The 25,859-nt window shown below is 37.8% G+C and overlaps 2 protein-coding genes across 3 annotated transcripts in view; both read left to right on the top strand.

The window, feature by feature from the left end:
• Nucleotides 1-15,718, top strand: part of LOC102235150 (glutamate receptor ionotropic, delta-1) — a 233,988-nt gene extending 218,270 nt beyond the window's left edge. Inside the window, exons 13-16 of one of the 2 annotated variants that reach the window (XM_005804171.2) lie at nt 5,048-5,243; nt 6,396-6,562; nt 10,014-10,254; nt 14,804-15,718. In XM_005804171.2, the coding sequence (XP_005804228.1) occupies nt 5,048-5,243; nt 6,396-6,562; nt 10,014-10,254; nt 14,804-15,241 (1,042 nt within the window). In that variant the 3' untranslated portion in view covers nt 15,242-15,718. Of the gene's footprint in view, nt 1-5,047; nt 5,244-6,395; nt 6,563-10,013; nt 10,477-14,803 lie in introns of both variants that reach the window. The other variant, XM_023328070.1, reaches the window with a different exon arrangement.
• Nucleotides 15,719-21,021: 5,303 nt separating this feature from the next.
• Nucleotides 21,022-25,620, top strand: LOC111606516. Its single transcript, XM_023327194.1, has 2 exons — nt 21,022-24,468; nt 24,631-25,620. The coding sequence occupies exons 1-2, from the start codon at nt 21,036-21,038 to the stop codon at nt 25,416-25,418; spliced, it is 4,221 nt and encodes a 1,406-aa protein (XP_023182962.1). The 5' UTR covers nt 21,022-21,035; the 3' UTR covers nt 25,419-25,620.
• The last annotated feature ends 239 nt before the right edge of the window (nt 25,621-25,859 follow it).

Genomic DNA, 25,859 nt, shown 5'->3' with positions numbered 1-25,859 from the left:
ACAACACATGAGAGCAGCTGTTTTTAAAATGGCATCTGTGGGAGACTATTCCTGTGGTATGTTTCATACATTTTAAAGGACACCACATCATGGCAGTTGAAAATATTTGAGCAGGCAGACATAATGCATTCTGGACTTTGTTCACTTATAAAAATGGATTAAGAACTAACAACCTTTCTTTCATCTAGAGCAGCGTTTCCCAATTCCAGTCCTCAGGCCTCCCTGCTCTGCATGTTTTAGATATGCCTCTATTCCAGAGCAGCTGATTCAAATGATTGCATGACCATCAAGTGCTGCACCCATATATATTGATCACCCATATATTCAATCCAGGTGTGTAGCAGAAGGGAAACACCTAAAACATGCAGGGCAGGGAGGCCTGAGGACCGGAATTGGGAAACGCTGATCTACAGTGATTGTTAAAAAATTATATTTGACTGAACACAATGAAACTCGAGAGCTGAACAGTTCACAGTGTGAATTTCCATAGAAATCATAACCCATATTTTCCAGATCGTCAGTCCTTTCAGCTCTTTTAAGTAACGACTCAAAATTCAACAAGAAAGGAAGCCGGGCAACTGATGTGTTGCCCTGCAATGTATCTGATGTGTGTTTCCCTTTGGGAAAACATTTACATTAAAGATAATTGTAATTCCCCAGGGAAAACATTTCTATTGAAGATGATTATAGTGGTTAGCTGCATGGGAAAAAAGCACAGGGCTTTAGAATTTTATAGTTCACAAATTTAATCTAACCAAGCAACTGAAATACACACCCTGGTCACTTTTTTATATACAATTTGCAATTATGAGTTGGGTTTTACCTATTGTAATTCTTTATGGCATTTTTCCAAAAACATGTGAAGCATTTTCCTGAAACCCTTTTTTGCACATATGAGCATGACAGCATTGCACAGTTGCATTTATAACACTAGTCGCACGCTCTACCCCTGCGCCACCGCGGCAACCGGTTTTCTATTTCTAATCCTTTCTTTCAAAAAACAAAGAAAATTTTCACATTGTCAGAAAGGTGCATTTTTGTGTAAAAGTTTGATTAATTGATTGATCAATGTAAATACAATTTGGAATAAGGCTGTAACATAAAATTTTAATCGGTGCAATTATTTTCCGGATGCACTTTGGCTTATTTCAAAAGATCTAAAATGTAATGGTTGTGTTTTGGCATTCGCCCCTCTCTTGGAGCTTCACTTTCAAAAACTTCAAAGATGTAAATAAAGGTCAGGCAGAGTGCAATCTTCCTTTGAGGTTGGCAGCTGGTTTTTTGGGAGAGGTTGTGAAGTTTGAACCGTCATCAGCTAAGGGACAGATGGTACAGAAACTCTGCAGACACACTGCTTCTGCCATTCTCATTCTTCTAGACAGCACAGTACACAGACGCAGAGAGACGTTTCCAGTGAGGCTGCAGTGTGAAGAATATTTTTCAAAGTCAAGGATACAGTCCAAGATGATACAGTAAATCAGACACAATTAACATAGTGTAGGCACAGGGTACAAGAAATTGGGTAAGAAGTGTTGGTACCCTTGGCTTAGAAAAACAAAAACTAATTCAATGCTCTTACTGTTGACGGAATTTGAATTGAACTGGTTGTTATCATCCAAACTGAAGTGGATGTGGATAATACATGCAGTTTGCTGAATAGTTATATCACCATGTTTCTATGAACGTATTGTCTCATTTAGGCAAAGTACTGGACATTCGGTAAAGTTTATTGTGTCATACAGTCGTTGGTTTGTGTTTGAGAAAATTCCTTTAGTTTGTTTCCCCCTTACCGACTAAATCTGATGTCTTGGCCCTGGTGAATGTATGATTTGAATTTTAAAGTTTTGATTCAGAGAGTTTCAGTCCAGAGCAGCAATAAGAGCTGAAACTGAAGAAATCAACTTTCTGAGAGCAAGTCAGGAACAAATAAGTTTTTTCCAAGAAGCCCACTCTAGTTATTCTATGTGGAAAAAAAAGATATTAAGAGACTCACTTTATAATTCACATAATAACTTTTGTGGTTATATGAAATTTTAGGGGTTTTTATGTGTGTACCTTTCAATACTCTGGTTGCAGCATTGTGAGATGACATTTTCATTGTATTGTTTGGACACCTAATTAAAACTATATTGCAGTAATTAATTATGCAAGAATTAAAAACATGCACTGGCTTTTCTGCTTTGATTTTTGAAGGTAAGCTCTTTATTTTGAAGATGAAGGGAAGACTTTTAGTGAGTTACTTAATTTGTGAGGTAAAACATAAGAACTTAATAGCCTCGATTGCCTTTCATCTTACCTTGTCAATATGAACTATAAATTTGGATACAGATAGTATTTTTTCTAGCATCAAGGACCAGCATTGAGATGTTGGTTTTACCTGAATTTAAGAAAAAAATAAATGCATCATCCGTGTTCATCCACTCAGTGTCAAAGACACATTTGTAATCTCAGTCTCAACTGGTTTTATTGACAGATACAACTGGGTAATATCAGTCTAATATTTCATTCTTCTTGATAATATTGTCCAAAATAGTGGTACTTAAGAAGAATTATTTGATCAAAACCAAAACCAATTATCAATAGCATAAATAAACACAAACACATTTTTGATTAGAATAGGGTACAAAAAATAGAGTAGCTGTAGTGGCACTACTAATGGATATGAATTCTGCAACATCAAGGGGAATAAAATATTTTAGAAAGGAGTTAAGGATTTTGACAATTTTCAGAAGGCATGTGTCAGGAATAAGAACTGCACAAACAGTGCAGATGGAAGCATTCTTCCTAATTAGTGCATTTTATGAGTAAAGAACTCCATAAAATCTTTACAGCTAAGCCCAGAAGGAATAATTTATCTTCAAATGAATTATGGCTTTGAGTCAATTTTGCCACAGTTCTACAGGTAAACTTTGGATTGTTCTGATCATTGTCTATAAGCTGACTGTCTGTTAGCCTAATTTATGACTCCAAATCCAGTAAGAACCTTATTATTTTTACTTTTTTTTAACCAGTGTTGGTAAATTATTTATGAATAATTTCATAAATAATGAAACTAAAATCATGGCTAACTGTGTATTCCCAACAACGATCATCTGACATCTAAGTAAAAATTAGAAACATGCACAAAGTGTTTTTTTTGTTTGTTTTTTTAAGAACCCCTCCATATAGAGTAAAAAAAGAGCTGTAATCTGGACTGTTTGTTAGTTCTCATTCAAACTCATTTGAGCCAATATAGGAAATAATGGAGCAATTATTGGGTGTGTTGCCAGTTGACCCCCCTGCTCTGTCCGTGTTAGTTGTTGTGTCCTCGGGCACTTGGTGGTCAGAAGGTCAGGTGGCACCACAGCATGACAGCCTCACTTCTGACAGTCTGCTTCAGGGCAGCTGTAGCTACAAAGTAGCCATCAGCATGTAAATGTGTGCATGAAAGGGTGAACGACTGAATGTAGTGTGAAGCGCTTTGGGGTCACAGGTCACAATGCCAAGTTAAATCTATTAAGTGATGGTGATATTAATGTTCCCAGCACACAGAGTACAGTTTTCCTGTTAACTGAATGTGATGCATATTATCTGTCATCATTGATTTAGCTTCTTGTACAGCAAAAAATCCTGAAACGTTTTTATTATCAATGATAAACTTTTTTTTCCCCTCATTTCATCTTGTTGTGGGAATGTTCTGAGTTTGTTCAAGATGCAGATTGGAGGGAATATTAAATTTTATACATTTAAAAAAAATAAAACGTATCCAGCCAACCACAGACACACTACATGTGTGCTGGCAGATAAAATTCATCTATACAGAGAAAATGGCTGAGTTGAACCTATTCACAGCTTTCACAATACTTATTATTTGAGATTGTGGCTCTACTTCAATGTTGCTTACGTAACTAAAAATATGCCTGGCTTGGCATAAATCAAGTCATTACAATCTAATGGTCAATGCTGATAAGGTAGATGAGAGAAGGCATGTCTGATATGAATTTCTCATTCTGATCCGATTATTTGAACAAAGGACAAGCTTGGCAATAGTTCTGTTCTTTTATCTATACATCCATCTATTTATCTGTCCAAGTATGTATTCAGAATGGTAACTTTATGCTAGGCATTTAAATTAAATATTTGTAAGTATCCATGAGCAGCAGACTTTAAAATATTAAAACAAATAAATTAATTAATGACAGCTGGTTAGTCACGCCATTTAAGTTTATGTAAGTTAACTGGTCATAAGTTAAATTTATTTTCATATGTAACTCTCAAAAGTAAAAAAAAAAAAAAAAAAAATCTGTTTTAGTTGCATTTTATTTTTTAAACTGATGTAATTATATACAATTTTCAAAAAATTGTTGGAAAACCCTCACTGGCATTAAAGCAATCAAACTCTTATAATTACTGATCAGCTTTTTGCATGTTTTTGCATTTTTCATCAGGTATTTCAAGTACTTGATTCTTTGTCATCAGCTCCAAGTGAAAGGTCGCATTGCCATCACCCTAATCTTTACCTCCTTTCACATATTCTCTACTAGATTCAGCTCTTTACTCTGGCTAGAACTAGAACTTAGTATTCTAGTCTGATAAACATGTTGATTAAATGAAAATGTTACATCTTTCAAAGTTATGAATAATTTTGGGCTGAACAGTATATGCAGAAAAGTAAAACCAAGAAGGAAATCTAAAACTGTATGGATGTTTCAAGTAATTGATAAATAGCTGAAAGGAGGCTAAAGGTGTGTAGCTAGATGGATGTATGGTTGTTTCAGTTTGGAAATTGCAATGCTGAGCCTTTTAAAAAACAGTAAAGTCTCTTGTTTAAAAGTCACTAAAAGTTATGGAGTTGTAAAATTTTAAGCTTGACAAATGTGTTTAAATATGAAATTATTGATGAGAGCAATCATTTGAATTTAAAACATGTGGATTAATCTATCCCTTAAGTTCTTTAAAAAGGACAACCAACATTGTGCCAACACTTAACGATGTGTTGATACGTGGAAATACTATTTAGAGAAACCTATTGGTGCTTTAATACTTTTCTTTTTTGCCCCTAAATAAGGTCATTCCAGGACCTTTCCAAACAAGTGGACCTTGCCTATGGGACAGTGCGAGACTCAGCCGTGTACGAATATTTCCATGCTAAAGGCACCAACCCTTTGGAGCAGGACAGCACGTTTGCTGAACTCTGGAAAGTCGTCAACAAGAACAATGGCTTTGATAACTCTGTTTCAAGTCCATCAGAGGGCATCAAAAAGGTGAGAGTTAATGGTGGCTGTTAAATCCTGGAGAACCAACTTGTAGAGTACCATTAATCCTACAATTTAAAAATATCTCTCCCAAAATATCTAAATTAGGACTAAGAAATACAAAAGGCAATAAACATAACAGGGCAGCTTTAGTAACGTGTAATATTTCAACATGACAAAACAGATGTTTCTATGTTAAGAAAATAATGTAAATGTCTGCAAATATTTAAATAACAGACATTAGTAAAACAATTTAATCTCTTTAATATAAACAAAGCAGACTGCATATGATTAGACATCTTGACTTAACTAGATTGCATTTATAGTAACACGATGACAAATGTTTCCTTCACTTCAAACTTTGTGTAACGGAATGGCATGTTTTAATTCTGTCTTTTAATTGACAATGTTAACTTAAGTACGTGCAAATTTACTGTAAGTTTATTTTTAGCCCTGTAAAGACGTACATTGGGGCTGACCTCTGGCCATTTTTAAGCTGACAAAAAAGAGAATTTAAATTAGACTGTGGCTAGAAAATCCAATTTTGTGCCTTGCATTATTCTTTCAGCAGAGAATCTGGAAGTAAAAAGACATTTTAACACCATATCCTAAGAAATCCAATAGTGTGGTTGTTGTTCAACATTGACTCAGACTGTTTTTATTCTTTAGAAAACATTTAGAATATTTCAATCTAACTGTGTTTCCTACTGAAGATAACTCGGCGCACTGCCCCACTAGCAATACAAATTGAATCAAGAAGGACAAAGTATTCTTGTATTTTGATTTGATTTGAAAGTAAAATAATGATTCTATTTTATTTTATTTATTTTTTAAAAAGACAAGGGCAATAGAGGGTAGGTTGATGTAATTAAACAACCTTGATAATGCCCGAGTAGAATACAGTCTGGTAGGAACTACAGTAATACAAAACGTTGAGTCATTAGTACTCATTGTATTGGTTTGCTTTTAGTTTTTAATTAAATTTAAATCTGTTGTAAATTCATTCTGCAACTTTAAACTATGCTATTTAATGAATGAAACAATGCCTGTTGAAGCTTTGGAATCCATGTCTGCGATGCGTTGCTATGAACATGCCGTTACGTAATTACCATGTTCCTGTTTTTTTGCATGGGTGTTGTGGAAACTGTTTCAAATGTACAGGCAAAGAGGGAGTCGTACGCCTTTCTGTGGGACATGGCGGTGGTGGAGTACGCTGCCCTGGCAGATGACGACTGCACACTGACTGTAGCAGGAAACAGCATGAGCACCAGAGGCTACGGCATGGCCCTGCAACACGGCAGTCCGTACAGAGACCTCTTCTCTCAGAAGTACGTATCCTGGTAATCGCTTCATACCGTCCCATATCGATCCAATAAGAATTAATCTGGTAGAAAAGGCAGTGGTTTTTAATCATTCAAACAAAAGACTTTTGGCATTTTTGAAGTTATGACTGTAACTACCACCTGAAATAAAAACATCACCTTTTATTGGCCGATACGCTGCTCCACACAAATCTTAATTAAAAATTAGCTTTTTTTTTCTTTTTTTTTTTTTACAAACTGCAGCTTAAAATATTTGCTACAATCAAAATTATTTTAACTGAATAAAGTGATATTTATTTTTTCACAGAAATTAATTGCTTTTAGACAGAACAGCATGCGGTTTCTTTGTATGCCTGTATGTCCACACAATGTGAACCTTGATTTATTTTGAATACACAGCACAGAAACTTTGTCCAAGAAAATTGCTTGGATGCTTTTCTCTAACCATCAAATCAAAATGCCTGATTTTATATATGATTTATTAAACACAGGAAAGCTTGATGGGAAAGGCTCTGAACAAGCAACAAGCAGAACAAGCAGAATATTATGTACAAAAAATAAAAAATGCAGAGGACATAAACAACTCTCACAGTGACGAGGGGAGGTTTGTAGGGTAAAACATTACAGCTTATTTTGTTCATCAGCAATTGGAAAATGGAACATGTGTGACATGAATTGTATATTGCTGATGATGAGGTGAGATAATGTGTCAACATGATGTGAAAGTGTTCCTGTTTTTTATAACATGAGATGTGAATGGGATCAGAAACCACTGTAATAAATCTCCTTTATGAAGAGAAGCACTCTAACACCTGAGCCACATATGGCTCCAATCTGGAGTCATTGAAAGGTGTGGATAGAATACCAATATTACACTGAAAATGTGATTTCCTAGACCTGCCATTAATATATTTTGAACAGAATTTTTAGGTAGATCTTCCAAATACTCAATCGGGGCAACAGTGTTTCTCTAATCTGTGGAATTTGATTTTAAATATGAAGATTAAACTGATTGAAAAGAAACGGAATCCACATCAACGTTTAAGGTCAGGTGGATATAACCCTGTATAATCACCTATTTATTTCACTGTAGACACAGCAAACTCTGTATGGGCTCAATTATGTCATTTTGTTCAAAAAGCACAAAGCTTTATCATATGTGTATGTGCTTGTACTGTAACTTAGCAGCCATGCAGGATAGGATCTTCTTGTTTTCACTGAATTTGAAATAAAAAAAATTGACTGATATTCAACTGATATTTATTTTATTACTATAGAATAAAAGATTCCACTATATGTGATAGCTTCACTCAGGCAGATATAGTTGTAGAAATTAAGCATATGTATGCTAGCTGTTTTCTTGAACAGCATTTGGAAGCATTTAGAGATGCATGAGCCAATCATATTGTGGCAGAAGATAAAAAAAAAATTAATCATTCATGTACTAAATTCTTATAAAAGCTGTCCAACACTCTGAAATGATTAGTTCCATTGCATGAGTGTTTCTTCAGCATGGAATTAAATAATATATCTTTCAAAAATAATAATAAATTAAATCTCTTACATACAGGTGCTTTCAATAAATTACGATACATCTAAAAAGTTCATATTACTAATTCATTTTATTTAGATTCAATGCACAGTGAGATTTTTGTCATTTTCTCCTATAAATAAAATGATTTTTAAATTTTTAATAAGACCCAATGGTGGCATTCAGCTCATTTACATTTTTGGATTATGTTGTATCTTTGCAACTGTTTTTTGGGTCTACAGTTGCATCTTCCTTTTGATAGTACATCTTAGACCAGGGTCTTGAGGGCCTGTCTCCCTCAACTTTTAGATGTATCTCTACTTCAACACACCCGAGTCAAATAACGAGGTCATTAGCAGGACTGCTGTGCTCACTTAAAACTTGTTAAATCCCAATGAAACGTCACTGATCATTGAAAGCCCCTCTAGCCTCTGTGCCTTTCAATTCTTCCTCCATACCATGGGACCTTGATTTCCAAATGAAATGAAAACATGACTGTGGTTCAGTCCTGTTTCTCCCAACTCCTGTTAAAATGCTTCTGGCATTGCATCTGGCTCATGAGTAGCTTAGCAAAAGGAAGGCGACAGGTGTAGCCCATGTCCTAGATGGGTTTGTGTGTGGTTGCCCATGAAGGACTGACTCCGGCTGCAGTTCACACTTTGTGGATTTCTAAACAGTTGCGTTTACTTTGCTTCACAGCTCTCTAAAATCTGCAGTCATCCCCGTCCTTTTTGCAGTTTCCCCCCCACTATTCCTTCTACTCAACTCTGAAGAGCCAGCTTCTTTAGCAGTGACCTTTTGTAGCCCTCCATCCTAGTGGGGGGCAGGGGGCGTCAAATCAGTTTTCCTTCACAAAATAAGACCACAAGATCACATTTCTGCTTTAAGAAAAAACAAGTCTGATGGTCTCAACTCTAATTCTAATTAAACTGAATTCTTATGAGCTGTGAGGCATAACCAAAATTAACAGTAATAATGTGTATTCTAATGTGTTTCACCTTTTTAGTTCAATCTCTGGCATAAATGAACTATTCAATTACATCAAAATTTTATGAAATGCACCTTTAATACTATTCTCATAAAGATATTATAGGTGTATGATCTTATATCCTCCAATTCTACCAAAGTTTTGAACCTGAAAGCAAACATTTTATTTTATGTTTTCATTATTTATGATGTAGTATAAAATGACACGAAATACTCTGCTGGTTAAGTATATCTTATCACAACATCTAATTCTGAATTAATAGGAAAACTAGCAGTGTCTATGTACCACTCACTTCTATAAAGGCTTCCTAATTACAATTGAACTGAACCGCTGATCTCGCCTGTGTGTGCACTCCAGCTGAATTTATTCCTTCTATTGCTTGTGCTCTTATACATTAACTGTACAGTTTGTAAGGTTGTAGCTGTATTTAAGTATTGGAATTCATTATCATGCAACAGCACCTCCATCCCCCCTCATCTTTTTCTTTTCCTCAAAAACTGGGCTTTTAGATCTTGTTTAAAATCAATCATTATGTTTTGCACTCTGCTGCTGTAAACTAAAACCTGCAGTGTTTAATAGCACTTTACCGTATATGGGTTTTTAATGATCGTACAGTCAATGCAAATGGATACCATTAGTGGTGCTGCATTTTTCCTTATTAGATTTATTTAATGAGCTGTGCGATTTAATTATTGTTACATAATAATAGTGTGGTAATTGCTCTGATCTGCCCAAGAATTATTTTCTAAATTTCTTTCATGTTTTGTCCATAAAAAGTTGCTAATTATCAATTATCTGCTCTGCTATTTCAGCAATTTTATCAGTTAATGTTTAATTTTGATCATTGCATCTGATGGATTTGCCTGCTGCGATGCAACATGAACATGCACGTCTAAGGCCAAAAGGGTCTGAAACCAATCTTTTTTTCCTCTCTGCAGGATTTTGGAGCTGCAGGAAAAAGGCGATCTAGACATCCTGAAACAAAAATGGTGGCCAAAGAAAGGCCGCTGTAACCTGCAGAGCCATGCAGATGCACAGCCAGAAGGACGAGCGCTGCGTCTCCACAGCTTTGCCGGCGTATTTTGTATCTTAGCCGCCGGGCTTCTGCTCGCCCTCCTTGTGGCGGCGCTGGAAACCTTGTGGAACAGCAACCACTGCCGGAGAGAGCAGCCCAAAGAGGTGACCACCGACAGCTCGTCGGGCCAAGCCCTGCTAAACCAGAACCGGGCCATGGTGGTCACCACGGGTCCCCTTGCCCCACCAAGGCCTCGGTCGAGACCCAGGCCGCCGGGCCCCCCGGTCCTGCCCAGGGATGCCACTGCCACACTCTACTTTATGGATCCAGCAGGCGGTGACGCCAGCCCCGATTTAGTAGAGCTTCAGTACACCCAGTTATAATAGGTGTGCCCTTGGTGATAGTTCAGACATCAATTTGCTCATTCCTTCTCATGTTGGGAAAGAGGCGGGGTGCTCAGGCGGGGACTTCTGAGGCTTCTCTCATGCTGGCACTTAAGAGAAATGACGATTGGTTTCACAAAAATCTGTCGCTGGTGCTCATGTGGGAGAAGCTGTGAAGACAAAAGTATACATCGTATTGTTAATTCAGAACCACAAACTGAAATTGTACTCTGAGTCGATAAGCGCTTCAGTTGTGCAATAGCTCTCTTTAGCTAATCCATTCAAGTCTTATTGCTTTAGAGCTCTGCCTTTATTTTGCTGCTGTGAACTGGGCAGCCCCTCCGCATGAGGCGTCCAGACAACTAAGGCTTGACATGGATCCCTAAACTAAAGTGTGAGCCTTTACCAACCTGTTTGCCTCCACAGTCCTACAATACTGGATGAAAACACCCATTTAAAGCCCAGTCCCATGACAGAAACAGGACCAAATTAGAATGCACTTTGATGGCAACAAGAACATGAGTTACTGTTGGTAACATCTAGTTCAGAGTTTGATTGCATCTCTGCTTTTATAACCGCAAATTCTTGTCATCTGAAATTCAAAGGCTGCGATATTTGCAGAATACTAGGTGTAGTCATTACGTTTGTAGGCATGTTGAGGTGTTTTCACCCAACATCTTTCTTTGTTTGAAGTCCTATTCACTGTAAAGCTGAAGTTTAAGGCTGAAAGGAAAGAACCGAGAAAGGAGCAGAGAAATGAGGGATAATTAACAATAAAAAAAAGTCCAATATGTTGCAGGTGATTTCTAAAACTCTGTTCATAATAATTACATCTACACAATGTTCACGTTGACAACACTGCCTATAGGTTTTTTTGTTGTTTATTTCTTTCCAAAATGTCTAATATTCCTCTAGGATTTGAGAAATTATGTTTTACAATTATCTTTCACAATGATTGCATCTTACAATGTAGTATGCAAACAAATATTTTCAGTTTAAGTCAGATATGTATTAAGCAAAACCTCCAGCATAACAAAAATTAATTAAATAAGTCAATACTTATGGTTTTACAAAAAACCTTGAATATTCAGAATACCAAATATGATGAGATTCAACATAAAAATAAACAAAAATATGCCTTTGTTCAATCATATTTCTCTCCAAGGGATGAAAATGAAGGTCTTCATTTTACATATATTGGAAAAGTGAAATAGTTTGTGCAATCTGACTTTTTTCTGTGTGTATCAGTTTAAAGATATTAGTCAAGGATCATTTTTAACCCTTTGCTTTCTTTTAATTTCTGCAAGGGTTGCAAAACTGTCAAAACAGACATATGGAAAAAAAAAAAAAAACATAAAGCGACTGTCTTATTTAGGAATATTGTTCCTCAGAACAATTTCATACAGCTTATTTTTCAAGCCTGCAGAGAATGAGCGTATTGTATTCAACGGATTTGGTTTGGGTATCAGTTCAGATTTATTGGTGGCACCATGGACAGTGTGTAGGGACAGTGAAAGCTGTTTAAAATAAAAATCTACAAAACAATTTAAAGGGATCAGCCAAATGGTTTGACGTCACTGACAAAGCTTTGCTTTTTTTTTTTTTTACCTGGCATTACTTGGACAGGAAAGGAAAAGATCCATTGCACTAACAATCTGTGAAATTAGATGCTACTGGAGATTTATGTCAGGATCAAGACTGACTCTCTTCAAGACTGACTGCGACTGAATTAGAGTTATAGCTTAGTTTTATGCTTTTATCCTAAAAATTATCCACTCAGCAATCTTACCTGCAAAATAAATTCCATAATTAAAGAGCAGCAAACCTTTTTTCGCTCCCTTACATTTACCATACGACTGAATGTTAACCTTTTAATGACACTTGGCAATGTTTTTGTCTCTGAGCCGATCGTAGAAAAGAAAGTACTGAGATAAATCAACTCTACAGCACTATCTCAAGATGTCTGCAACTTTTGACATTTTAAAATGCAAAAAAAGCTTTAAAGTGTAACTAAATAACACAACATTTCATCAGTATTAAACCTAACTCACTCACTAGAGATTTCTCCCAGATTCAGTCAAAATAATACGAACAGAGCATTATTCTTGAACACAAAAATATGGGGGAAATTGTAAAAATTAGTTGTGCATCTGGATCGGGGTGTGGCTGACATACTCCTATACAGTAGGGGTTTCACTAAGTCCTCCTGAAACTGTCAACATTTTTAGAGTATGGTCCTTACAAAGGACAAAGGCATTGTAAATACGACAAAACTGAAGATTTGCCAGTGAGACATTTGAGCTCTGGATAGAACCAGAGATGTAGAAAGGCAGTTTTTTTTTGTTGTTTTTTTCTCCAAAAAAACATTTCTCAACTTTATAATCTTGAGGCCATTACATTTTTTTATTGAGGATAGACCCACCTTCTGGTGTTTTAAGATCATAATGCTTATAAAATGCATTAAATGGGACACACGATTGCAGTGCAATGATAATAGTTTTTTTTTTTTTCCAATTGGTTACTAATCAGTGTGGACACAATCTGATCATCAATACTTTCTGAAAATGTCAAACTGCTTTCTTTTTTTATGACATATTATGTGACAATAGTGGAGGAGGTTGAGAGTTTTGATTCACCCAAATACCCAATACAACCCAAAATACCAAACTGATTGTTTATAGTCGATTGGTCGCTGCAGGGCAGGGCAGGGGGCTGGGCAGGAGTGCACATCATCCATTATTTCATCTCATAGTCTGTCCCGTGTCTGACCGTCTTGTTTTGTTTGACTTAGATGGGTGCATGAATATGACAAAAAGAAAATGAAGCATGAAAACATTTATTGGTTAATCTGTCTCAAACAGTCGGATTCTTTGTTTGGCTTCATCTCCCAACTAGTAGGTATTTGAAAGCCATTTTAAAACCAAAAGTTATTTTTTTATAGAATTAGAGGGGTGTGGTGAAATCTGCTGACACAAGATAATTTAATCTCAAAACATAACGAAATTTCTTACCTTAGTTTAGTTTGTTTTGCAAACTGCTATCCAGCTGCTTTCATCCCCAGATAGTAAAATGTGTTAAATCCTGTACAGCCTGTTAAATCTAGGTCTAAAACTCAATTTTAAAGCAATTCTTAAACTGCCTCTGTGTTGATTGTCTGCTAACAAACAACTGGTGGGGCTGAGCAACAGCACTTATAAAACCATAATTTTGTTTTGCTTGTTTTGTCGCATTTTCAGCACTTGAATAGAGGCTGACTATTCAGAAACGTTAGTCATTTGTAGTGTCTTAAGGTTTTCACAACTGGCTAACCAAAGTTGCTTTGGTAATTGGTGCCAAATAGAGCCATATCAAAGATTCCAATAGAAGATTGCATTTTTTTTCCTTTCAGTCAAAATCTGAAATTACAAGAATGATCAAATTGGATGATTGCTAGAAAGAAAGATACTTTATGTCATTGTTCAGACCTTCTTTTCACCGATTGGCCCTGTCCACTTCAATGGCAGAAAGCCCAGACTTAGCAGTGAAGAGACAGAATCGAGCATAATTGCATAGGAAAGCGATGACCAGGGTAAAAATAAAGACCAGTCAAACCTATGAAATCTTCTTTGAAATGTTTTTTTTTTCTATTATTTTACTATCTACCTTAGTATTGCTAAACTCTTGTCTAGATCTCATGAGACCAACATCATGCATCTTGTAAGCTAGATGCATCATCACACTCCTACCAAGAAATGAATATTAAGTTACCTTATTTAAATGTTTAAATGTGTCTCCGCATTTATGTGTTGCATTGGAATCAGTGTTGTGACCAGATGATTCTGACTGTGGATGTGTCTCGCCTCACGGTCAACCAATTATGCAAAGCAAATTAAACCCCAATGCATAAAGCAACACATTTAAGTTGAAACTCAAATTGGAGATATTTTTTGACAGTAACTGAGTTTTATTATTGAAAACTCAGAATATTGACTTAAATATCAAAGTAAGAAATCTGTATGAAAAAAGCTGGAATAGACTTATTTCAGCATCTTTCAAACTTGCATGGAGAATGCATGTTCTTATGCTGGTAGAATACTGCACTGCGTGTATTTAGAAGTAAAATTGAAAACGAGGCCTGCTGTAACAAATCTCTTCTTTCATTCTGCATTTTCATTTCATTTCCCCTAACCTTTTTTTTCCCCCAACTTGGCATTTATTTTCACTTTTATTTATCATCCCCCTCCTAAATAACACCCTTGCTCTTTCTGTTTCAATAAATCCTCCATACACAATTCTTCCTTTTATTCTACATCCACTCTTTGGCACTGCCCTCCTTTCCATCCATCTTTAGGACAAAGAGGTGAACCTGGAACAGGTCCACCAGCGTTTGAACAGCCTCCTGGACGAGGATCTAGCCCACAAGCAGCTGCCAGGTCAGTCAATCGAGATCTCCACCCTTGACATCGGCAGCATCCAGCCCAGTCAGTCTCTGGAGGCCTTGTCTGTTCGAGACTACCCATCACACCGCGGGCCCCCGCCTCTGTCCGTGACCACCTTCCTTCGGGAGAGCCACGGGGCAGGAAGGACACTGGGAGCAGCCGCTGGCAGGACCTTGCCTCTGCCGCTTAGCAGTGCCACGATGCCCTCTATCCGGTGCAAACACAGAGCACCCAATGGGGGTCTCTTCCGGCAGAGCCCAGTCAAGACACCCATGCCATTGTCCTACCAACCAGTGCCAGGAGGACCCATCCCAGAAGCCAGAGCGCCCAGCCACGGGACATCTATTTGAGCATGATGAACGTTCACAAACACTCGAGCTCAAACAGAAGAGTCCAGAGCTAACTGGAGTGCCTACAGTATGAGGAGATATAAATAAACACTACAAAGGATTTTTATTACCAGTTGAGTTGAACACACGACAGGACTCTCTCTAAGACTTTCATGTAGATATTTGTAAGTACAAATAAAAAGCAACATTAAAAAGTGTATTTTGAATATTCTTCACAGTTGAGTTAAAAAAAAAACAACAAAAAACTAAAAGATTGAAAAAAAAAAACGACTGTTCGAATGGCTTTGTAAATTTTGTTCTCAATGAATAAAGGTGACAATTCTTTGTGGTTGTTTTCTAAGTGCCAAGTTTAAAGATGTTTTCTTTCAGATCAACATTAACTGATTGTACTGTGAGAATACATAGGGGGAAAAAATGACATTTCACACTACAAAATACATGGGAAAAGTTGATTTTGTTTAATAAAAAAAAATAAAAACTAACACCAAATGACCAAGCTGTGTGTTTGAATACATATCTCAAAACAGCAGTGCACTGTTACAGTATCTGGGAAATGGGAATAATTTTGTAATTGGCTTTGCATTCTCTGAGTCTGGAGGAAAAACAGGAATGTTTTCTGTATACTGCAAGCTTTCTTTCTGAGGAAGAGTCAGGGGGACTCTTCCTCTACAAGCACATATTGCTAGCTCAATCATTTTGTTTAAGGTTGCCTTTAAATATAGAGCAGCGTATTGGAATAGTGATTACGTTGTGTTGATTGTAGTCTATAGGTTCTAATTTTTTCATCTATTCCGTATGCTGAGTGGGTTTTGTCCATCATTTGAAAATTGCCTGCTCTGTTTCCAGTACACCGTTTCTACTGCTTAAAGCCCCTATAAGGTGTCAGATATTTTCAAGGATGTACTATATTCAAGTTGTCTAAACCACAGACACACACACCTGTAGCTGCACACTGCATGCTAGCCGGTGTTGGTAATAAGGACAAACACACCAAGAAACAGAAAACTTACAATTTACATCAATAAACAAATTAAAAAAACTAAAATTTGACCTCCTTTATGGTTTCCTAACAGTGCTAAAGTAAAGTAGGACATCACTTTTTTTCTGTAACGAGATATGACTACATTTGACAATCTATAGCTTAAAACATAGCTTTGAACTTGTCAAATATGAACTGGATAGTTAAATACCAATTAGAGATTCAATAAAACAGTTTGAGATTCATGAACTGTATGTGTGAGTTAAGGTACCATTTTGCTAAAGCACTTGGAATGAAAACCAAATTAAAGTTAGTCGAGCATAATTGCATAAAATAACAGTTATACCTGATTTAATTTATTCTACATGGATTTAAATCTAGGAAACTTATTCTGGTAATTCTGGAGTCATCATTCGACCCATACTAAGATTATATAAACTTATAAGAAATAAAATTAACTGTTGCGTCTCAACTTCAAATAAAATCTGTCATGTCCTCTTAAGTCAAACTCCAGTCCTCAAGGGCCGGTGTCCTGCAACTTTTAGATGTGCCTCTGCTGCACCACACCTGAATAGAATAATTAGGTCATCAAGGCTCTGGAGAACTGATCTACGCAAGAGGAGGTAATTAAGCCATTTCATTCCAGTGTTTTGTACCTGTGGCACATCTAAAAACTGCAGGACAGCGACCCTTGAGGACTGGAGTTTGACACCTGTGTCTTAAGTATTTTTTTAAGTATCTAAAATTTGTGTAAATGTATTGACCAATGACGAGTGCACATTGGCAGAAAAGCAAACTTTCCACAAAAAAAAAAATCTGGTCCAAAAAAAAAGATACAGATATTATATATATTTACAAGGAAAGTACAATATTCTTAATCATTTACTGAAGCTGTCAGCTATATTTACTAGTTGGAGCCAACTGTCGGTGTAACAAAAGAAAACAATAATAGCTATATTGCCAATGTTTAATGCAATCAATATCAACTGATAATCTCACTTGATGCCTCGAAAATCCCTTCACATGCAGTCCAATTTGGCAAAACATTCAGCAGAAAAAAAAACACACAAAAAAAACAAATAATCTGTCAAGATTGAGGACAACTGTTCACACACCCACCACTCAAAGCAGCCACACATGGGGCCAATATGAAGAAAACGCAGCCTTGTGCCAGATTCAGCAGGAGGGACCCACATGGACATGGCTGTTGGAAAAGCAAACAATAGCTGAGGACATCGCAGGTCTGTGTCACCATGTTTCCGTACTCGGATAAAAATGGAACAAAATGTGTCACAAAGGCTAGAAAGTAAACTTTACATTCCAACTGAGACATTTTCTACCCGATCTGCACCAAAGATCTGAAAAGAAAAACATCTATTCCACCGTTCGCTGGTCTGAAAGCGGGTCACGGAGGTAACCGATATGGCAATTTTCGCTCAGAATTGTTTACTTAAATGACTTGAATTCAAGTGAGGAAAATCTCTTAAGTACCTCGTCACTTAATTTTAGAATTCCCATTACCAGTCTCCCGAAACGCAGTAAAGGATCGCCGAGGTCACCCACAGCTGAGAGAGTTCAGTGTTCCCTATAGCCATCATGTACGTGACAAAGGTAGAGAGATGCTCTTTGATAAAACCCTCCTCACAACTCTCCCGCTGACTTCTTTGACCTGCTTACTTGCACCCACGTTGAGCTTAGTGCTGATGCCTGTTTTTAAGCCGCAAGATCTTCACTCTAATCTTGTCGACTGCCACTACAAGTACAAAATCAAAACACCTCTGCAAAGTCTGTCACTTTGCACTAAAGTCACAGTTTTAACTCTTACCTAGCAAACCAGGTTCTAAACTTCAAGCTAAATGTTAAGCAAAGCTACTAAAGACAACAATTTTAACTGCGTTTCTATTTAATGTAATGATATTCTGTTTAAAGTGTAAAATTGTGCAAGTGTTCATTGTCTCCAAGCTAACTATTTTAATTCTACCTTTAGGATCTATTTTAGTGCATTTCACACCAGAAGACCTCTGCAACTCTTAAGGTGCGAAAGAGCCCTCAAGCATGAAAGCCGTACAGTCAGAACGGAGGACGCCTTTCAAATAAGAAAAATGTCTTTAAGAACAAAGACTAGATCTGACAGCTCTTTTTTGAGGTATTTTAGTCTTCTAGCAACTTTAAGTGGTATTTCTTTTGGAAATATGTTAAAAGTAACCTGATTTGACCCATTTTATTACAGTTTCCCCTACAGTATTAGTGGTATCTTATAATTTTTAGAGTGCTAAAAGGATATTGTTTCTCTATAAGACTGAGAATAAAATACCTACAGAGTCAGCTCTGGCCAAAGTCAAAGCTCACAATTAATATTTTTATGGAACCAAGATGTCTTATGAAAAGTTCCTAAGAAAAAAAATTAAAACAGATTACCAAATATGTGCCAAAAGTTAAACAAGTGAAGACACAGTTAAGGTTTAAGTAGGAAGATTGTCGTGGCCATTTATGTAAAAGTTTTGTAGATTATAATTTTTACCAATTTTGTTTTGTTCTTTGTGTAGTGGAAATATATTTAAGTTAATTTAGATTCAAAATTTGCAATTCATTTTTATATTTGGAATTATTTAGATTACATTGTTAATTGTTAGACCCGCCCACCAATTTGAGCGATTAAGAACACACCGGGTGCGGGGTGGATTGTTTGGTGGATTGTTTGGTGGATTGTTTGGTGAATGTCTGGTGTGGACGGGAGGCTTTGGTAGAATGATTTTTTGACCACTTGAACACTTGAACACTTGAACACTGGAACAGTTGAACATTAAATCGAGACTATTTTTTTATTTCAACTAAGTTACAAGACTTTTTATTTCAACTTTAACAATAAATGAATGAGTAAAAGTGCGTACAAAGCCCAAACCACCCGTTACCACCCACAGCCTTTATTGGAGTTTATTTTTGCTTTTTTGGAACCGAAGGCTGCGACATTTAAGTCAAAAAATCATTATATTTTTATTTTTCTTGGACTGGCTTGGAACGTTTGGATGATCGAACTTGGAGGACTGAATCTTCACGTAATGGACTTGGAGAAGACGCAAAGTTCGTGAGTAAATGCGGTGCTTTGTTGGAAAGAGCAGAGCCTGAACTGCAAAGTGAAAAGTTTGTTTTGGACAATTTTCCTTTGGATTTGGAGAAACGAAATTTGTGTTGAAAATGGATGAACAAGATGAAGGATTTCAAAAAGAAAAAGAACTCTTTAATTTAATTAAAAGGCGCAGAGCCAAACTCAGCGTGCTGACAAGAAAAAGAAATGACATTCATGCTTTAATTGATGCGGGAGAATCAAAAACCTCCATAGAGGAGCATATGAAAACTTTTAATAATTATTTAACGGAGTTTATGGACTTGCAATCTTCAGTTCAAAGACTGCTTAGCGATGAAGAAAAAGAAACTGATCACGGCGATTGGTACGAACCAAAGCTGATCAGTTTTAAAGAGTTCTTGGATGACATCGAAAATTGGATGGATGGCGATCGAGATGCACAGAAGAGCGAAGTATGTTCAGCATTGAACGTTGAATCAAAGGCGGCATCTCATCACCGTAACGTTGAGCCGGATGACAGCGTCTCACAGACTGCGCAACAAACGGTCGGCAAAGACTCTGAAAGGCTATCTGGGTCCGCAGCTAAACCAGTCAGCACAGCGCCCAGTATAGTGAGTAAGGCTTCTAGTTCGCGGAGTAAAAGTTCCCGTGCGGCTTCAATGGCGCTGATGGAAGCCGAGGTGGAAAGAGCCGCTCTGAAGGCGGAGGTGGATGCGCTGCAAGAAAAGCATGCGCTTGAGCTGGAAGAACTTCAGTTAAAAACAAGAAAAGAAGCATTGGTTTTGAGAACCAAGCTGGTGAAGGCGGATGCAAAGATGAAAATCTACAACTCTACGCAAGATCAGAAAAGTCATGTTTCCAGCTCTGGTGTCATAAATCAGGATACATCAGTTTCTGCGATATCTACTGAGTTCATACCCGCTGCTACAGCTCAAAAGGCTCCAAGAACACAGAAACAATTGTCTACTCTTGTACCTTTGCCAATGCCCCAAGATACACCTATTAATGAAACATTAAAAGTGAAACCAGAAGGGGAAAGCCCAAGACGAATATCTTCTCAGGTTGATGTTCATAGTAGTGCATTAACAGAGATTATGATGAAGCAGAATGAAATCACTGAGATGCTTGTAAAACAACAAAGACTGTCACTCCTGCCATCTGTAGAAATCCCTGTTTTTAGTGGAGATCCTTTGCATTTTAGGTCCTTTCTTAAGGCATTTGAGCAAGGAATAGAAACTAAGACAGATAACATGCAGGACAAGCTTTATTACTTAGAACAGTTTACCACAGGTCAGCCTAGAGCTTTAGTGAGAAGTTGTATGCACATGAGTCCACAAACTGCTTACTTGGAAGCAAAAAGACAGCTTGAGTGGAACTTTGGTAACAGATCAAAAATAACATCTGCATTTATAGACAAAGCTCTGAATTGGTCAGTCTTAAAGTCTGATGATGCTGCAGCTTTAAGAGCTTATACATTCTTTTTAAGAAGTTGTTTCAACACAATGGATGAAGCTGGGTTTATTGAAGAGCTTGAAAACTCAACCAATATGAGAATTCTTGTTTCAAAGTTGCCTTTTAGACTTCGTGATACATGGCGATTAATTGTGGTTGACATAGCAGAAAAGTATGATCGTAGAGCAAAGTTTAAAGATCTTCTTGATTTTCTGGAAAAACAAACAAAAGCTGCATTGGATCCTGTTTATGGAGAAGGTCAAACTGCAAAAGAAAAGATGGCTTTAAAACCATCAAAGGTTCCTTTTAAAACTAAAAGCAGCAGTTTTGCCACTTCTGTTGCTGTGGTTTCTAAACAGACCAGTGACAAACAGGTCCAGTTTAACCATGAGGTTACAAAGCTGGTTCGAGCTCGATGCTTATTTTGTGATGGAAACCATTGCATGGAAAAATGCGACTCATTTAAGCAGAAAGCCAACAAAGAAAAGGTGACATTCCTTAAAAGTAAAGGTTTATGCTTTGGTTGCTTACAGAAGGGACATATGAGTAAGACCTGTCCACAACGTCTAACATGCCTCACCTGTAATAAAAGTCACCCTACTGTTCTGCATATTAAACCAACAGAGCAGCAGTACCAAGCATTTAAGGCTGAGAGTAAAGAGTCACCAATCTCAAATGCTCTTGTATCTTTGAATGTTGGTAGCTACACTGGGGCCGGGTCTAATGAGTGTGTTCTGTCAGTCGTCCCAGTAAAAGTAAAGTTGGAAAAGGGGACAAAGATTGTGGAGACTTATGCCTTTCTAGATCCAGGCAGCTCTGCAACATTTTGTACAGAGGCTTTGATGATGCAGTTAAATGCATCTGGAAAGAAAGTGGAAATCATGCTAAAAACCATGGGTCAGGAAAAACCTGCAAGTAGCTATAGATTATCTGGTTTGGAAGTAGCTGCTTTAAAAGAAAATGAGTACTTGAAGTTGCCTGATGTTTATACTCAACAGTCCATTCCTGTCACTAAAGAAAACATCCCTAAAGAAGAAGACTTAAGAAAATGGTCTTATTTGAAAGTTGTTGAGTTGACACCAATAGATGCTGGCATTGGGCTGCTCATTGGTGTAAATTCTCCCAAAGCATTGGAACCTTGGAAAGTAGTTAACAGTGAAGGTAGTGGGCCTTATGCTGTGCTAACACGCCTTGGTTGGGTTGTTAATGGTCCACTCAATCAGGGTAGTGAAGGAAATCGACATGTTGCTAATTCTATTCAGGTGAACCGTATCTCAATAAGCAGTTTGGAAGAAATGCTGGTCAGTCAGTATAATCAGGATTTTATAGAGCACAAGTGCAATGAGCGAACTGAAATGTCTGTAGAAGACAAACAGTTCATGGATATCATGTCAGAGTCAGCGGTGCTTAAAGATGGTCATTATCACCTGAAGTTACCCTTTCGTAATGCTGAAGTAAAAATGCCCAACAACAAACAGGTGGCCCAGCAGAGGGCGCAATGTCTGTTAAAACGATTTCAGAAGGATAAGTTATTCTTTGAAGAGTACAAAGAATTTATGCATAATGTTAGTGTGGAAGGACATTCAGAAATCGTACCACAAGATCAAATGGAACATGAGGAAGGAAAGGTGTGGTACGTACCTCATCATGGGGTCTACCACCCCCGTAAGAAAACACTGCGGGTTGTTTATGATTGTGCTGCAATGTTTGCTGGAACATCACTGAACAAAGAGCTGTTACAGGGACCAGATTTGACTAGCACCTTATTAGGTGTACTCATTCGTTTTCGGCAAGGTCCAATAGCCCTCATGACGGACATTAAAGGGATGTTCCACCAAGTCAAAGTTGCTCAGGAACATGTAAATTACTTACGTTTTCTCTGGTGGCCCCACGGTGACATCACAAAAGAGCTTGTTGAACATAGAATGTTGGTCCATATTTTTGGTGCAGTCTCTTCCCCTAGTTGTGCCACATATGCACTTTTAAAGACTGCTGATGACAACCAACATCTGTACCCAGAAGAGGTTATTAATACAATCAGACACAGCTTCTATGTAGATGACTGTCTCAGGTCTGTACAGACAGTTGAGCAGGCCATTTCTCTTTATCAACAGCTCACTGAGGTGTGTGCCAAGGGGGGATTTAGGCTCAATAAATGGGTGTGTAGTGAGCGCTCTGTCCTCTCGCAGATCCCTGAGGAAAACAGAGCAACAGGTGTAAGGATGCTAGATCTTAGCCGGGACCAGCTTCCCACTGAAAGAGCCCTGGGGGTACAATGGGATGTTGACCAAGATGTTTTCACCTTTAGCATTGTAAACAAGCACAAACCACTAACAAGACGTGGTATTTTGTCCATTGTCAGCTCTATTTATGACCCTTTGGGTTTCTTAGCTCCAGTTATTCTCCCTGCTAAACAGATTCTTCAACATTTATGTAAACTGAAGTTTGGCTGGGATGAGACAATTCCACCAGAAATGGCACAAGTTTGGAAAAAATGGATCAAAGATTTAGTTCTTCTTGACAACTTTAGTGTCAGACGATGCATCACACCCAAAAGATTTGGGGAAATAAGAAGTGCACAACTGCATCACTTTTGTGATGCCAGTGAAACTGGGTTTGGTGCCGTGTCTTATCTTAGGCTAACTAATAGCAAACAGGAAGTGTGCGTTACCTTTGTTATTGGTAAAGCAAGGGTAGTACCATTAAAACAAATCACTATACCACGACTTGAACTTGCTGCTGCAGTTTTAGCTGTATGTCTGGACAAAATGCTGTTAGTTCAACTTGGACTCAATCTGAGTGAATCAGTCTTTTGGTCTGATAGCACAACCGTCCTGCAGTACATTGCAAACACAACAACACGGTTCAAAACTTATGTAGCTAATAGAGTTTCCACCATTCGTGATCTTACAAAGGTTACTCAGTGGAGATACATCAGCTCAAAGTTGAATCCAGCTGATGCAGCCTCTCGAGGCATGAAGGTTGGCTCTTTTTTAAAGTCTTCCACCTGGATCAGTGGGCCAGAATTCCTCACAAAACCTGAGATCCAATGGCCAGCAGTGATTAAAGAATTACCTGTCCATTTGGAAGCTGATCCAGAGGTTAAAGATCAAGTCCTGACATGTGCAGCTGTGCTGGAAGAAGTGTGTCCCACCACCAAGCTGCTAATGTACTTTTCCAGTTGGACAAAGCTAAAAAGATGTGTAGCATGGCTCCTGAAACTAAAAGAAATGCTACAAACAAAGAAGTTGCTAACTGCACACTGTGGAAATCAAATGTGTGATAAACAGGACAATAAAACAGATGTTCAGCTCACTACTGATGATCTGTCCAAGGCAGAGGAAGCCATAGTGAGAGTTGTGCAGAGAAAACATTATGGCAATGAAATGGCTGCTCTGAGCTCTGGTGCAGTGAAAAAGTCAAGTCATCTGTACAAGCTTGATCCTGTTGTTAATGATGGTGTGTTGAGAGTGGGAGGCAGACTGAGCAAAGCAGCCTTACCTGAAGAAACAAAACATCCTGCAATATTGCCTAAAGGAAGTCATGTTTCAAAGCTCATTCTTCAACATATCCATGAAAAGGTTGGACACAGAGGAAGAAATCACATGCTTTCTACCCTTCGACGACAGTACTGGATCCCTCATGCTAATTCAGCAGCCAGAAAGATCATCAGAGACTGTATGGTGTGTCAAAGGCAACGACAAAAGCCAGGTGAGCAAAAAATGTCAGATCTTCCTATTGACAGAATCTCAACTGATCTTCCACCATTTACTTATGTTGGTACTGATTACTTTGGACCAATAGAAGTGAAGAGAGGGAGAACTATTGTAAAAAGATATGGAGTTCTCTTCACATGCCTAACCTGTCGTGCAGTTCACCTTGAGGTGGCACATTCTCTTGATACAGATTCCTGCATAAACGCCATCAGGAGATTAATCTGCCGCAGAGGACAAGTCAAGGAAATCCGGTCGGACAACGGAACCAACTTTGTCAGCTCAAATCGTGAGTTGAAGCAAGCCATGTTAGAGCTAAAGCAAAGTAAAATCCAAAAATGCTTAGCACAAGATGGCATAAAGTGGACTTTTAACCCTCCTTATGGAGCCCATCATGGTGGTGTATGGGAGCGCCTGGTGCAGGAAATAAAGAAAATACTGTGCTCCATCACAAACCAGCAAGTACTAGATGATGAAGGCTTGCACACAGTTTTATGTGAAGTGGAGGCTATATTAAATGATCGCCCGATTACACCTTCTTCTGAAGATCCCAATGATTTAGAGGCTCTTACTCCAAATCATTTGCTCCAGTTAAAAGGTAAGCCTGTGCTACCACCAGGTTTGTTCAAAAAGGAGGACCTGTACACGCGGAGACGTTGGAGGCAAGCCCAATACATTGTGGACCTGTTCTGGAAACGGTGGGTGAAAGAATATCTCCCTATGTTGCAAGAGCGACGGAAATGGAACAAGACTCGCAGGAACTTTGCCATTGATGATGTGGTGCTTGTTGTTGACGAGGCTGCACCAAGAAATTCTTGGCCTATTGGACGCATCACAGAAACCATGGCAGATGCAAGTGGATTGGTTCGACATGTGCGAGTCAAGACGAGAACAAATGAGCTGGAGAAGCCGATCAACAAGATATGTCTCCTGCTGGAGGCTGTGTAGAGACGACAGCAAATGTTTGTCTCCAACTGAGCTAAGTTCTGGAACCTCTGGCTCTACATTTACACTGATACTCATTTACTGACATGCTGAACATCTCATTCTACTACCTACACTTTTATACACACACAGACCATGCACATGGACAATAGAAGAACGTGGAAGTCATGGAACATTGACTGTTTTTACCTTTTTTAATTTTTTCACTAAGAAGACATATGAACTTAAAAAAAAAAAAAAAAAAAAAAAAAAAAAAAAAAAAAAAAAAAAAAATTGTATACTGCATAAGTTAATGTTTAAAATGAAGTATTTGTTAATAGAAAATATTGTTGAAGAGCTAAGTCTGCTAATGATATTAATTTTGCATTTATTAATGGCCACTTATGCAGATGTTAGATGTAATTCTTGTACATGAATTAGGGGCCGGGATGTCGTGGCCATTTA

Source organism: Xiphophorus maculatus, chromosome 22 (assembly GCF_002775205.1).
Source record: "Xiphophorus maculatus strain JP 163 A chromosome 22, X_maculatus-5.0-male, whole genome shotgun sequence".
In the NCBI taxonomy this organism is placed as follows: Eukaryota; Metazoa; Chordata; class Actinopteri; order Cyprinodontiformes; family Poeciliidae; genus Xiphophorus; species Xiphophorus maculatus.
Note: the sequence above shows the minus strand (reverse complement) of the source record. Positions and strands in the feature narration are given on the sequence as shown.